Raw genomic sequence first — 16,285 nt, forward strand, 5'->3', positions numbered from 1 at the left:
CTGTTGAAATAAAAAGGGCTATGAAAATGTGGAGGCATCAGGAATAGCTATGAATGTTGGCTCGGTGTCACTTTTTAGACCACAACTGATGCAAATATAGAAGCTTGGGGGAAATGCAGCAATAAAAACAACGGGCTACTGTAAATATGCATTGTTTTGTAGGATTAGATTTTTATTACTATTTTTTTAATTTTTTGGTAGACTGCTCTAGCTCCCAATAACCATCACAAGTTGAGACATCACAGACTGGCAGCATTTCCTATATAAAGAGTAAAAAAAAAAAAAAAAAAAAAAAAAGGTTCTAGAAACAGGAATGGGTCTAATATCTTATTCTAGTGGATATAAATGGAATCACAGGCAGGCAGAAACAAACATCTGGTTTTGAATATGAACGTTGTTTCTTTTGTGTGGTATTGGGGGGGGGGTTGTTGGATGGGGATTGGAAGAGGGGAAGAAAACGGGGTAAAGTATTTCAATGGCTTTTATTTCTCCTTTGGTAAAAGCCTTAACCTATAATCCAATTTCACCCATTTCTACTAGGTAGGATTCTGGAGCATCTCAAGATGCTACAGAATTATGATGGAGGGAAATAGCTAACATTATTAAAATAAAGGAAGAATTATGGAGTTAAGGCTCATTATAGACAGTCATCACAGCTTGACAGACTTAAAAAAAAAAAAAACCAGTCCTATTCTTATACTTGCAAAGTTTGTTTCTTAACAGGGCTTAGTTTAAGCTAGAACACAGGGAAACTCTTATTTTTTATCACCATAAAAAGATTCATATTATCAAAAAAGAAAAAAATTCCCCACCAAAAAAAATCAAGAAAGCACTAAAAAGGAAAAGTGATGGGCTTCCGGTGTGTGTGTGTGTGTGTGTGTGTGTGTGTGTGTGTGTGTGAGAGAGAGAGAGAGAGAGAGAGAGAGAGAGAGAGAGAGAGAGAAGAGAGAGAGAGAAGAGAGAAGAGAGTGTGAGAGAGAAACTATTTCAACAGCTGATTCTATCCTCAAAGCATACTGCACACATAAAATAAATACAGGTCACAAAAATTAACAAATCATCATAACTGTCTAATACATCCTGGGCTGGCTACGGAAAAACAAGATCATTTTGGATTTATATCTGTAAGTATGGGATTTCCTGGACAGCTAATATCCACAAACAATCAAACATAGGAGGGACACGAGAAGGGAAAAAGCAGCATTATTTCAGATTCGAGCTGAGAGTCGTGATTTTTTAAGGGTTGAACAGGAACTAAGGCTGAAATCCGAAGCAAGTAAATTCTCCTACTAGGCACTGATGGACATTTCTGTGTTTCTTTTGGCTTTGTTAAAGTTTTCAAATCACTGGGTTTTGGATGTTTCACCAAATGAGAATCTGACTAGCACAAAAATTTTGAAGATAGCAACTAAATTAAGCCCTCTATTTTAAGTATAACAACAGCAACAACAACGATAATAATAATGAAAAATAACGAATGATACTTCGCTAAAGAGACAAAGCTTTTTATGAGACCTGTTGCCAATATTAGTGCCATTGAATGATCTCATCTTTCATCCTGGCTAAATTCCAGCACACAATTTCATTAACCCAGGTACTGCAGGTGATAAAACTCATTTTTCCCTAAAGAGACAGCTAAAAAGTACCAGTTATACATTTATGAAGTACCAGCAATCAAAATTATGGATTTTCTAAAAGGTTTTTAACTACTTTTATTGAAAGGAAAATCGCTGTCTCAGACTTTTGTGACACTATTGCTAATAATAAATTTTACCATTTAGACATAGCCATAATAGGGTAGACAGTGTCAATAAAAGTATGAAACAAAGATGATCTCTGTCTTTTAAGTAAGGCCTTCTAATTACACACCGGAAATATCACATGAAACACCTAAAATAATAGCATGTAAAAAAAAATACAACTCTGGAAAGAACAATAGAACTATATGCTAGGGCACAGATAGCCTGAATATATATGAAATGAATGACAAACTGTGTAAATGTATTTTTTTTAAAAGATCTAAACATAAGGATTAAGTAAAAAGGTATTAAAATTCCATATATATTTCTTGGACCCTTTTGTTTAGACTCATAAACAAAATCATTTGTCATATTATCTTTGGGATACTCACGGAAAACTTTTCCCACTAATTTTCTATTTATCACTAGAGGGCACTGTGGTATTTAGGCCACTGACCTCAAAAAAAAAAAAAAAAAAAACTCCTGGAAAGGTCTTGAACTCTTGAATAGTATCAGAAAGGTTAATAAGAGTGCTGAACAAAAGGAAAAAAAAAATAGCAGAATCCAGATTTTAAGTTACTACTCCAAAGTACATGATAAAACAATAAATCTACTAAGATTCTGTTTTTTGAATCATCATATATTATAATTTTAAACCAATTCTATGATGTAAAAATACCTTCCTATCATCTGTTACCTAGAATATAAAATGTGTTGCCCCCAAATATTTTGATTTTGACTTTAACACAGGAATCAGGTTTTGCATATGTGTGTAACGACATATTCCCTTTGCTTGGAGATATGTGTGTACACATCTATCCATATGAATACACATAATGGTGCTGTGTGTGAGTATGAATGTATGCATGTAAGCATTTTTTGACCTCTTTATTTGGTCAAAAATATGCTGTAGAGTTAAGCAATTCCACTGCAGCACATTCTGACATGCAAATGATAGCAATTAATGGGTTTGAAACAATTTATGATTTCCGGCCTACTTCAACATGTATTAGCATATACCTGGTTTCTTTAACATACACTTTGTTTTTCCAAAACCACAAACACCGTTGCTGGAATTTCATGTGGAAGTGCTTAAGGGGTTGAAAGTTAACACCTTTGTGAGCTGTGCAGACTCACAGTTGCAGCTCAACAAAAGCCTCTTTGTAGAGGCTTTCTTGAAATGTTTTCTTAACATGTTCCAAGTAGTTTTAGGCAGGCAACTAAAGTAAACAAGATGTGACCATGATAAAAACACTTGTGAAAACATGACAGAGTGCTCTTAGTCGTTTCTTTCCCATTAAACTCTTCGGTTTCTTAAAGTTAAATTCACAAGACTCCCAATTACCAAAGAAGCTCCCAATATCATTCACGACATTCATTCTTATTCTCATTCTCTCTGGTGTTTCATTCTCATAGTCTCTCTGTCTGTAGATCTATCTGTCTGTCTCTCTGTCTCTGACTCTGTCCTTTCTCCTCATCTGTCTCTCTCATTAAAAGGGAAAGTGTTCTTTTTATCAAGGTTTTATTCAGCTGTCCTGTAGTAGAGGGCGAAAAATCTTACAGGTGAATATGTTTCAATATAAAAACTGCGTTTTTGAAGAACAAAATGAGTAATCAAGTAGCCCATCTGCAATGTATATTTTCTTTTCACAACATGGATATAATCTCAGCAATTTTCCCCCCAGAAGAAATGGCTCAAATTTCCCCACTCCTCACAAAAGATGGAATTTGTAAGTATGGAACACTTTTCATTTCTTTTTGAAAATGTCTTTATAAGAAAACTGGTGAAAACAAAGCACCTGACATTTGTGGAAAGTGAGACCTGAGTTCTACCTGATACATTAAGACAGAAAAACATGGCTACATACAGACCTCCAAATATATTCTCAATCTTCCCAGAGGATTTGGTTGTACATTCTTCCAAATGAAAAAAAAAATTAAGCCTAAAAACACCAATAGACTTGTTTTAGGTTCTATCTTTGATATTGGGGGACAGGGAGGAAGTTCAGTCTGGAAACAGGAAACAGGAAGAAAACATGGTCCGAAATCTTCATGCCAGAGAGATGCCAGGGGCCTGTTTTTGTTTTTAGGTTAACTGAGTATTCCAGGCAATGCAGTGCACAACTATTCCATGAGAGTTAGCACAGGCACCTGCTGATAGCAGTTAGCTCTAACTGATATATAATAAAGCATGGCTGACAGATTCAAACACACACACACACACACACACACCACACACACACACACACACACACAAATGCAACTTGTTTTGAAAAGAAAAAGGGAAATAATATGCACACTAGACTATGTATCTGCTGATTCTGATAAGTATCCTCCTGTTGGCTGTGAGTGAAAGACAACCAGGATTGTTATTTGTACAGTATTTATCTTTGAAATCAAGGGCCCTGTGGTGTACCTCACCTTAGGAACAAACACTACAGAATGATCACAGAAGAGTGTCAAATCTCTGTTTTTCATTTACCAACAGTTATGATATTTCTTCCTCAGGAGGGGAAAAATGAACCATATTTTTAGACCTGGGAATACTGTTTTCTTCCCCTGCTTTTTCGCTTCCCTCCTCCTTTTTAATGGTGGCATTTTACTGGCAGAGACTTTCCTTCTAAATAACTTATTGAGGGTCACTTTAACAACTCCATTTTACTAGCAAGAGCAGTAGTAAGTTTGGAGAAGAGCTTCCAAACCAAATCACTTTGCTACTCAGGCTGAAAATTAAAATGGCAGTGTAGTGCTTGAGCCTGCTCAAAAAATGAAAACTGTGATATCCCTATGATTTCTTCTAGCAGATCACCACACTCAAGGCTCACAAATAATTGAATATGTTGTTGTTCAGTTGTTTCAGTCATGTCTCTTTGTGACCCTATTTGGAATTTTCTTAGCAAAAAATACTGGAATGACCTGCCATTTCCTTTTCATTTTACAGATGAGGAAACTGAGGCAAAAAGCAGTAAGTGACTTGCCTAAGGTTTAGTTAGTAAATATCTGAGGCCAAATTTGAACTCAGAAACATGAATCTCCTTGAGTCCAGGGCCACAGAAAAATGTGTGTGTGTGTGTGTGTGTGTGTGTGTGTGTGTGTGTGTGTGTGTGTGTACATATATAAAAATAAATATGAAGCTTTAACAAAACATGGAATGAAATACAAATGAGCAAAGGCTTAACAAACCCAGATTTTATAGCTTGCAAAGTCATTAGGACTATATGCAATCATGGTGAGATTTTCCACTAAATACAATTTTAACTAATAGCCAAAAAAACCTGCAATATTATACTTGATGAACACCCATTCCTTTGACACCTAAAAATCTAAGGATGCTTTCTTTGTGCCTTAAATATTCCTTTCTTGGAAAAGAAGATGAGATGGTATCGGGGTGAGGAATTGGGACTCTGTTTTTTTCTTCTAGAAGGTAGAGAAAGGCAGGGGTTAGATATCTAAGAAAATAAAAATTTATTGGCTTCCAGAAAATAAGAACTAAAGGTCAGGAAATGTGGGAAAAGTGGTGGAATTGAGGCCATTTTAGAAGCCAATGGGAAAAAAAAAAAGACAAATACACGATCTGGTTTAACAAGTGATTATTAAAGATCTACTCTTTGCCTTGCCAATGACAATGGTTGGCAAATTGGCCGTGAAATAGCAAGACCTGTATTCAAGAACTGCTTCTGACACATACTGGTTATTTGAATCTGCGCACATTACATAAATTGTTAAGCCTCAGTCAACTCCTTAAGACAAAGCAGTGGAACCATCGCACATGTGGTTTAAGGGAGAGTGTTTCCTCCCAGAGAGTTCACTACACCAGTGAAATCCTGTCAGGCATTTAATCCCCTCCTTCTCTAACTCCCCTGCCCAATGCCAGTCACTAAATTCTGTTGGGGAATATAAAAACAAAACAAAACAAAACAAAACAAAAAAAGCTAATCCCTATACTTTAGCTTACATTCTACTACGTACAGAGTCATAAAGGCCAGGCCAATGTTAAAAAAAAATCATTGGGATCAATGGTTTGATTAAAGGCATAGATGACTTCCTCATCAAATCTATAGGTAACACAACACTGGGAGAGATAGCTTACACAGAGGATGACAGACAGTCTATAAAGGGATAGTTAAAGACTAGAGATACCTGATAGTAATGGTTCTGAAAAAAATCTAGTTTTATGTACTGCAAACTCACTGAGACCACTGAGACAGTTGTCATGTTCCCCATATGGACTTCAAAGCTGGATGAGATATCAGAAATCTTTCTCTGATATTTCTTGTTGATTACCACTCAAGAATTCCTTAAACACCAGTCTACCTAGCAAACAAGAAGGGCAGAACATGCTGATATAACCCACCACAAAGTCAAATAGGAAAAGCATCTCCTTTCTTTTGATCAGAAAATTGTCATATTCAAGATTGATGAAAAAGACAATTTATCCCTTCTAAAACACAAAACTCTGGCAAAGCATATAATGGGTGTGGATTGGTCATTAACAACATCAATAAAAGAGATAACAACAACAAAAGAAGAAACTTTTAGACAAAAGTAAGAATTTGCTCCAATTAAAGCCACACAACTTCCTAATAATAAAACCTCGATAAAAATCAGTTCAAGGCTGATCTTTGCCAAATTTTTCCACCTTGCAAGAATACAACTAGATGAATAGTTAAAGAGGAAGAAAAAGAATTCAAATCAAAGATTCTATTATAAGCAAATTTATAAAAGCAAGGACATTAAACAGAATCAAATGGCTGCAAAAGACCAGTCCTCAATTTAAAATATATTATCAGTGATACTGAATATTAATGTCTAGAAACATTTTGAGTCATTGTTTTATGCTTAAGAAGTGCTGATTTTATATTTAGAAGCATAAACACATCCTAGTCTTGAGAATGAGCAAGTCAGGGAGTCAGTATCATCCTCAGTTTTCTCAATGGTAAAATGGGGACGACAATTAAACCACCTGGTTCAGAGATTGTTGAAAAGAAGGAACATACTTTGTAAATCTTGAGGAGTTATAAAATATTTACAATGAATATTGGAGATATCTCCAATCAAGAATTCAACTATGAAACTATTAAAATAAGGCTTCTTAACCTAAGGTCCATGACTTTATGAAAAAATGATAACTATTTTATATAATTGATTTCTTTTGTGATGGTATGTGTTTGGCATAAGTATTCAAAACATGAGTCCAAGAAGGGGTCCAATGGCTTTGCCAGACTGCCAAAAGGGCTCATAACACACTAAAAAGTTAAGGACCCCTGCATTAAAAGATACAAATAATGAAATACATTTATTCATTTTGGTTTGATTAATCACACATACACACACAGAAAGAGAGAGAGAGAGAGAGAGAGAGAGAGCCAGAGCCAGAGACAGCAGAACTTTGTAGCCCAGGTTCATCTAGGCATAAGTCTATTTTCATAAAAAACAAACAAAAAAACCATATGTTAGCCACTTAATCTGGAAAGAAAACAGAACTGAACATGCAAAACTGACTCCTTTTCAATATATTAAGAAAGTATTAAAAACAAAAGGGATCATGGGGAGCAGACCATACCTCAGAATTAGGAGGACCTGAGTTCAAGTAGAGATTCTTACTTATTTATCCTATTGATGTGGCTTTGGTAATGCCAGACAACTTTCTTAAGACTAAAATGTTGGTCGAGAACATTTCCACCTGGCAAGTTTTCTTTATAAATCATAGGACTGGACCAAACCAAGCCAAATGAAACAACAAACAACAACAACAAAACTCTCCACAAAATGCACTATCATTAATTAGGCAAAAACTTTATCCAACAGAATGACTCATAAATAATGCTGGAAGTATTGAAAGGAGTTTTTATCAAAATTCTGACATCCATTAAAATGGGCATCAATTTTATATTACAAATATTAGAATGACAAGTTTTTAGTTACATGAACTAGCAATGGATTCCTTCAAGGTGAGGACATCATGTCTACAGTGAAGAAAAGATGGGTCTTTATTCATGAGACAAGACCAGCCCTGTGATTTCACTGGCAAAGGATGCTCTAAATCAAGTAAATTTTATGCATCAATGCAGTCTGGCATCTACTCTACAATATAATAATATAAATAAGCTGCCTGGAATACAAGAAGTTAAGTGACTTGTCCAGGATCAGACAATTATTGGGTGTCAAAAGCTGGATTCAAACCTTTTCTGTCTGAAATACAACACTAAATCCAATTTTGAAGACTCCTAGGATTATGATGGTGAATTTGGGTTCTCAACATGGTTTTGTCAGTGGAATATTAACTCTAGTAGTCATCCATCCACGTGGCTGGAAAAGCTTAAGTGTATGGTCTCAGAGACTGAGTATCACCAGCACGTAGATCAATCTAATGAAGTTGGGGGGAGGTGTTATCCCTAGAGGCAATGAAGGGTCTCTATTATAGTATAGATCCAAGATCCAGCCATGAGGACCTGAAGCATTTCTGCCATTATTAGATATCAGTTCAACCACAGCCTATTAGTACAGAACACTGGATGAATAAATCAATAAAATAAAAAAAAATGATTAAGTATTAGACACAGTGCACTAGGGATTCAAAAACAAATTGAAATAATCCCTGTCCTCAAGGAGCTTAATTCTGTCAAGAAAAAAGTCATCTACATATATAAATGGATACAGAATAAATGCAAAACAAATCATGTAGGAATAAAGTAATCTAGCAATTGGGGGGATAAAGAAAAGACTTTGTGTAGTGCTATGTTTAAACGGAATCCCTTGTACTCTGTCTCTGTCTCTGTCTCTCTCTGTGTCTCTGTGTGTGTGTGTGTGTGTGCGTGTGTGTGTGTGTGTGTGTGTGTGTGTGTGTGTGTGTACTATATTAAGTGACTCATTTAAACACATTTTGGAATTGAAAAGAATATGTGGCTATGTTTCTGGATAGCGTTAGTGAAGTACAACATTGATGGGATTCAACTTTAGCTAAAAGAAATTAAACGTGGTATCTCTAAAAAGTCAATTATTGAAATTTACTACAATTCTTCTAATATGAAGGGGAAAGAAATGTTTTAGAATACCTTAAATAGTCAATTCAACATGAATGTGCAAGAAGAAAATGAGGCTACGGGCATTTCATGCCAAATATAGCTCATTGTATTTTTTGGGGAAAAAAAAGAAAAAAAGTTTATTGACATATAAAAAGAAAGTCAATAATTTTGGCCAAAATCTATTGATTAATTGTACCAAATTAAGTAATATTTCGACTATAGTTTTACATAAAGACAAACAAAAATTGTTACTTTTTTTCTTTTCCTAAATTATGTTCATTTTGATTATATGAGTTCATTATGGATGCATGATGAAAATAGAGAAAAAAATTAACCTTAAAAGAAAATGTTACAGCTGGAATTATAGGGGGTGTCTAGTCCCGCACATGAATTTAAAATATAAAGAAATTCAGGCAAAGAGTTGTTCAGGATTTCATAGTTAATCAGGGTCAGAGACAATCCTGGAAGCTCTGGTTTCCCAACTTCTAGCCCTTTGCTCCTGCCACTACAATATACTGACTTCTGATGTAGTTTGAAAAACACTGCTTTTTCCCTCATGAGTTTGAATTCTTTTGGGTAGAATGGGCTAAGGAGGTTCTATCTTCTATTGAAATTCATTTTCATGAAGGAGAATATAGAAAATGAGAGGGCATGCTTATGTAAAACGTAGATAATGACTAAAATCATTCTTACTTTAGAAATGATTGGAAATCTTCACACACTGCTTCACAGCCTGGCCACTTGCATACACCATGTCCGTAGAGTGGGTGGCTATGGGGATGATCTTCATGGGATAAACTGAAAGACAAGGGAAAAAGAATGTCACTTATTTCTCTATATTATTCCAGTCAGCAAAGATATAATGGACCAAACATATGACATAAACCATGTTGTTTTTTTTTTTTTTACTTTAAGAAATCCTCCCCCCTACTTATGATTTTCATTTTATTCAAAAATAGTGCAGTGAAGTTGTATGAAAATGTACTTAGCAAAATGTAAGGCTGTACACCTTGATACAAAAATCATCTGACAGGCTTTTCAATGCCACGGTGGGTAATTTTTTTAGGAGAAATTTATTAACATTACACATTCTCAGTTAAACCTCATTCAGATGAAAAGCTGTCCATTTACAACTCTGTAGATTCTTAAAATATCGAGAACTGAAAATGTTGTAATTTATATAATAATCAAAAACTTCAAGAAATCCCTACTTAATTTTGATATCCTAACACTAGGTTTTCTATACAGCATATTATTAAGCTGCTTTCTTCTCCCGCATGCTCATGGGGCTTTCATATACTCAAATGGTATCACTAAATGTTTTTCCAATGCAGAATTCAATACAATGAGCAAATGTGCGATTAAAGAACTGAGAAATACCAGTGGGTCAGGGAGGACTATTAGCCTTTTTAGATTGGGAAGAAGGTTCAAATTTTCAAACTACTCAAATCAAGGGTTACAGGAAATTTTCTTATGAATGCTAAGGGGTTAATCCTTCTGCAGGATTCCAATCAATACGTAATGATTTGGCTGCACTGATCCAAGTCATAAGATGCTTTGATCCAGTCCATGTGGTGCTGAGGGAAATGTAGCTGCTGCACTCACTGATGAACCTTATTCTAAAATATTTTCCTCTATTAGATTTCTGCATTCAGACTTCTTTCAGATAAATTACTTTTGCACTGGTTTCCATAACCTTAGATTCCATCAAATACAATGTAAAAATAATAACACTGAGAGCTATGGTTTTTTTTTTTTCCCCTCATGCACATTTCTTTGATCACTGAGGCTATCTGTAGCCTGGTCCACTGGTCTGCTATATCAACTTCAACCATGCTATGACTATACACATAAAATAGCTCTATAATTATTAGCAGTTTATTACTGTTGTTCTTGCGTTGAGATTGGGCTTCTTTATCTTGCCCAGGCTAGAAGTACAATAGTGACTTTCTGGTCTGCCCAGAAGTTGACTTGTTCTCTCTCCAACCTGAACCAGTTCATCCCTCTTTAGGGTAGTTTGCTGAGTTTTGGAGAGCTAACCATGTTAGTATCAACCCTAGTATGGAACCAAAATGGTTTTAACCCTACTATGGTTCAGATATGGGGAAGTCAAGCAATCTACCAGTTTAGCAAGGATTGACAGAGTCCTCTCTTTGAGAGTCACATTCAACATGCTACAAAAACCCAATGCAACAATTTCTCAACCATATATGGATAAATATGATTTGTTCCTTTTATGGTTGTAAGGCAACATTTAATCCACTATATAGAGCAGATGGTAAAAGTCAACCAGAGAACTTGATTTTTTTTTAATGTAAGAAAAAACTATCGTATAATAATCCATTTCCTACAACCTTTTAACAAACATCAAGATTTTCTGGATAACCTGAGGATGCTGACAAGAGACCCTGCACCTGAAGTAAGAAAACAATTTCCTGAAAGAAAAGGAAGACATTGCATAGAGTCAGTATGCCAAGTCATTGATGTTTTTCACACACAAAAAAGGAGTGAAATGGTTGCAATGAGGTTAACTCATTTGGCTTTTGAGACACATTCATTACAAAAGTAAGGAGATAATATGAGAACATTTGAAAGAGGAGCAAATCCATTAAGCACGTAAATTATTACATCTTACTTCCAATCTAAAGAAGACTATCATAAGAAACGCATTCTCTTTTAGATAAACAAGATATGAGGAAATTAAAAAAAAAAAAAGATCACTAAAGACCATTGGAATGCCAGTACAATACTGGTGTAATCTCAATGTATATTAATTTTTTTTAAAAAAGAAAATATTCTAAACATTAATTGAAGTCTAACCAAAACTGTCGTTATTTTTACCTCTCTCTAGAATGTTAACAGGGCTTTTTTATATCAGTAAGCTAAACTATTTAATCAAGATAAAAAATTAATATCAATAGTTCAAAATTGCATATAATTTTCTATTTATCCCACTGTGCTTCTACTGTTAAGCTGAGATTGTTTAAAAAAAAACAATATGAGTTCTGTACAGTCAGATTTATAGCTGAAAATTAAATTTAAATGATTTAACATGGTGTTTGGAGGTGAGAGGTTTTTTTTTTTTTAAGTTAACTTATTTAATTGTAAAAAATCTGATTCTAATATGTTATTCATAGCTCAGTGAGGCACTTTCATTTCACAAGTACAGATCAAAACTCATCACAGCTTTAGCAAAACTAATCTTCATATAGAAATAAGTTGTCTTAACAAAGATCTAAATCGAACATGTCTACATTGCATAGGTTTATTTTTAATTAATTTCATTGATAAATTTTATACATTGCTTCAAATTTCCCTTATATCCTTTCACCTCTCAAAGAATCTCTTACAATAGCATACTTAAAAAAAAAAAAGAGGAAAAAAGTCAGCAAAATTAATCAATATATTTTTTAAAAATCTGATATTATAAGTGTAGCATGGCATACTTAAGGAGTTCCTCATCTCTGAAAAGGAGCAGGGAGAGACATATTTTAATATTTCTCCTTTGAGACCAATCTTTATAATTTTATAACATCCCACTCAGAAGGTTTGTGATCTTTTTTCCATTTACAATGATGTAGCTATTGTCTGAAATTATGGTATCAAACTCAAATTGAAAGGGCTGCATATTGACTTAGATATTTAACATTATGTTGCATTATATTTATATCTTATTTTATTAAACATTTTTATTTACATTTTCATCTGCTTCTAAGCTGTGCTCAGAAGTTCTATGGGCCTGGTCTGGTTCTGCTTACTTTAGTCTGCATCAGTTCATGTAAGTCTTTATAAGCTTTTCTGTAGTCATCTCACTAATATTCCATTAAACTCAATTATCACAGTTTGTTTAGCTATTTCCTACTTGATAAGTATCTATTCCCTTTCCAGTTCCTCATTACCACGCAAAAAATATTGACAACATTCTGGCATATACAGGAGCTTCCTTTCTGTCAATGATCTCCTTGGAGTGTGTCCATAGCTATTTCTGAATTAAAATTTTCTGGGTTAAAAAGTATATGCATTTTAGTCACATTTTTTTAGCTAGTTTTTATAGAGAACTTTAAAATTTACAAAGTGTAAATTATCTCTTATTTTCTCTTAATTTCAATTATCTCTTATTATTTCTTAATTTCAAATTAAACGGTTCCAAAATGTTTTCCAGAATGGTTGCATTAAATTCCCAGCTTTAACAATAATTCATTAGTGTTCTTGTCTTTCCACACTTCTTCCAATATGAAACCATATTTTGTAACTTTGTACATTTTGGAGTGTGAAGTGGTTATTTGATTTCCATTGTTCTTATTAGAAATTTGGGGGCAGCTAGGTGGTGCAATGGATAAAGCACCAGCCCTGAAGTCAGGAAGACCTGAGTTCAAATCTCAGTCACTTAACACTTCCTAACTGTGTGATCCTGGGCAAGTTATTTAACCCCAATTGCCTCAGGGGGAAAAAAAAAAACAGAAAGAAAACTTTCATATGGGTATTAAGAATTTGCAAATGTTCTTTTGAAAAATATTGGATTACATCCTCTAGTGGTCACCTCTTTATTGGGAGATGGCTTTTGGTCTTAGATAATTCTGTCAGTTATCCAATTGATCTTTAATTGTTCAGATTTGATTGGCTTTTAAAAATGAAAAGTATCACCCCAAAGAAAAATCCTTATTAAATAGTGTTTAGGTCAGGGGTGGGACTAAAATAGGTGGGAACAAGGTCTTTTAAAAAAAAGAATAGATATAATACAATTTCTATGCAGGAATCCAGAAAATGGGCTGAAATTTTTTCAAAATCCTATTTACCTAGAAAGTTATAGAATCCATTTCCCAAAATTTTCTGATTTCATTCAAAGCTTTAGCAGATAATGGCAGATGAACTTCTGAAGGAGAGCTCCTAAATGACCGTGTGTGTGCATGTGTGTGTGTGTGTGTGTGTGTGTGTGTGTATGAAGAAAAATGTAATATGACTTCATGTTGCCTTGTTTCCTTTTGAGATGCTACAAAAGGGACTAGAGGAAATGGAAAAAAAAATGAATGAAAGGATGGATTTTCCTTGAATTGTTTTAGAACTTGTCCAGGAAAATATAGCTAGAAAATCAAGATCTGAGTGTTTATGGTAAGAAAATCTTGTCTGGGACTAAAATATTAAATTGTTCAAGGGTAGTTTATCACATAAAAAGTATGACTTCTGAAATACTGCCAAGGTCAGGGAGAAACAAAGATGCATTTAGTTTTGACAGGATTTTAACATGCTAGCCAAAAGATTTAACTTCTTTACTTGGGGTCAAGATTTTAAGAAATGTCTTACAGATAGGATGTTTAAAATAATATAGAATGCAATTCTGTTCATTTTATCAATGCTTCCTCATATATTACACAAGAATGTAAGCCTCGCAAGGGCAGGGACCAGATTGTTAATCTGTGTATATCTTTTCCTGATAAGCACAGTATTTTATGATATATACAGTTGTACCCACCCCCAAAAAAGTCTGTGAAATTTTAAAATTAAATATCTTTAATAGCTTAAATCTACACCAACACTTTTGGGACACCAAGTACTCACTCAATGTTTATGGAGATTGAAAATGAAGTTTTAAATATTAAACACTCGTGTGTAAAATCCAAAACCAATGCCAAATCCAAACAAGGAAAGTTATATTATGATATTTTTACCCAGAAAGAATAAAATTTAAATTAGAAACAGGTTATAAGATGAGGTCAAAGAAAAAACCTATTTCATTTAATTTCTTTTTCTTTTTATACATATTGACATATTCTTCTTTTTAAATTACTATGTAGGGAGAAAGGATGATATTTTAAAAGTATTTTTTTCCAACATATTGGGCATTATTTTTTTTCCTACCTACTTCCCCCTTCCCAGTTTAAAAGAAAAACAAAATTCATGGAACAAATATTCATGGTCCAGCAAAATGAATCCTCACTTTGGTCATATTCAAAAATGTATTTCATATTGTAAATAAAATGAAAGATATCCAAAAATATTAATGACATTTTAAAGTTGAATAAGCTAAGACTTTGGGGTCACCTTGTATATTCTAAAAATAAAATTTAACAGTATTCTCTGATACACAAAATTATGGTAGCCAATAAAACTATCAATTTATTTTTATTAAAATGTTCTAAGCTGTATAATCCCTCCTGACTCTTTCATTAAATTCTGCTCCATAACTTGGTTTACCATTACTTAATCTCTCTCCACCCAGGGATCCCTCCCTTGACTTCTTCCCTCACCCTCTGCTTCCCCATCTACCTATCTCCCCCCTTCCCTTTTTTTAAAAAATAGATTTTGGAAGGTGCTATACTCTTCATGGTACATATACAGTGGTACTTAGTGAACCCATTTTTGATGTGAGTAGGGTTTTCAGAATTATGAGCCCTCCTCCCTCTTTACTGCCTCTTTGTCTATTCTTCCTCTGTACTTCATTTGTATAATATGATTACTATTTTTATCTATACTCTGCCAATTTTTTTTTGAGCTTACTCTATTGTTGATGTAAGTTGTAAACAGAAAGTATACACTTCCAATGTTAAAAAAAATAAGCGATTTGTCCATTTTTAAACAGTCTGTCCATGTTGAATTCTCTAAAACTACTCTTTGATACTGGCTCTTATAAGTTAAATTTTTTGTTAAGTTTGGGTTTGATTGAAAGTCCTAAAAATCTGCAACTTCATTGAATGTCCATTTTTCCTCATTGAAAATTATAAATAATTGTGCTGGGTATGATATTTTTGACCACAGGCCCAGTTCTATTGTTTGTCTATAGATATGATTCCAAGACCTGCGGTCTTTTATTATAGCTGCTAATAAATCTTGTACAATTCTAATTTTAGCTCCAGCATATTTGAATTGGTTTTTTTTTTCTTATTTCTTGCAAAATTTTCTCTTTAATCTGGGGGTTCAAAACTTGACTATAATATTCCTATGTGTTTTCCACAATCTCTCTGAGGTGGTGATTGGTGGATTTTTTTTTTTTTTCTATTTCTACTTTCTCCTCCTGTTCTATCACTCCAAAACAATTTTCTAGGATTATTTTCTGCATTATTGTGTCAAGCTTCTCCTTTTGGGCACAATTTTCTGGCAGTCCAATTATTATTATATTTTGTCTTCTTAATCTGTTCTCCAGATCTGTTGTTTTTTCTTATGAGATGTTTCACATTCTGTTCTATTTTTTCATTTTTATAATCTGTTTTGTTATTTCTTGGTCTCTTATAGCTTCATTGCCTTCCTCTTGCCTGATGCTAATTTTCAAAGAGTTATTTTCATTTTTGAGATGCTGTACCTCCTTTTCTAATTGAAAATTGAAAATAAAAAAAAATTCTATTTTTTTCATAATCTTGTTTTTCTTGGATGGTTTTATTTTTTTTATTTAGTTTTTCTTCAATGTCTTTCATTTGATTTTTGAATTCTTTTTTGAGTTATTCTATAAATTCTCTCTGGGAAGGGAGCCATTTCACATTACTCTCTGGGACAGAAGCTTTTTTTTTTTTTTATTTACTAAAGTGCCTT

At 33.8% G+C, this 16,285-nt stretch overlaps 1 protein-coding gene across 7 annotated transcripts in view; it reads right to left on the reverse strand.

Moving 5' to 3' along the window:
• The window catches only part of FOXP1 (forkhead box P1), a 664,237-nt gene that overhangs the window by 49,521 nt on the left and 598,431 nt on the right, over positions 1-16,285 (reverse strand). For all 7 annotated transcript variants that reach the window (XM_051980779.1, XM_051980771.1, XM_051980761.1 and 4 more), the window contains one exon: positions 9,458-9,562. In XM_051980779.1, the coding sequence (XP_051836739.1) occupies positions 9,458-9,562 (105 nt within the window). The remainder of the gene's footprint in view (positions 1-9,457; positions 9,563-16,285) is intronic.

This window comes from Antechinus flavipes, chromosome 1 (genome assembly GCF_016432865.1).
Source record: "Antechinus flavipes isolate AdamAnt ecotype Samford, QLD, Australia chromosome 1, AdamAnt_v2, whole genome shotgun sequence".
Lineage (NCBI taxonomy): Eukaryota > Metazoa > Chordata > Mammalia > Dasyuromorphia > Dasyuridae > Antechinus > Antechinus flavipes.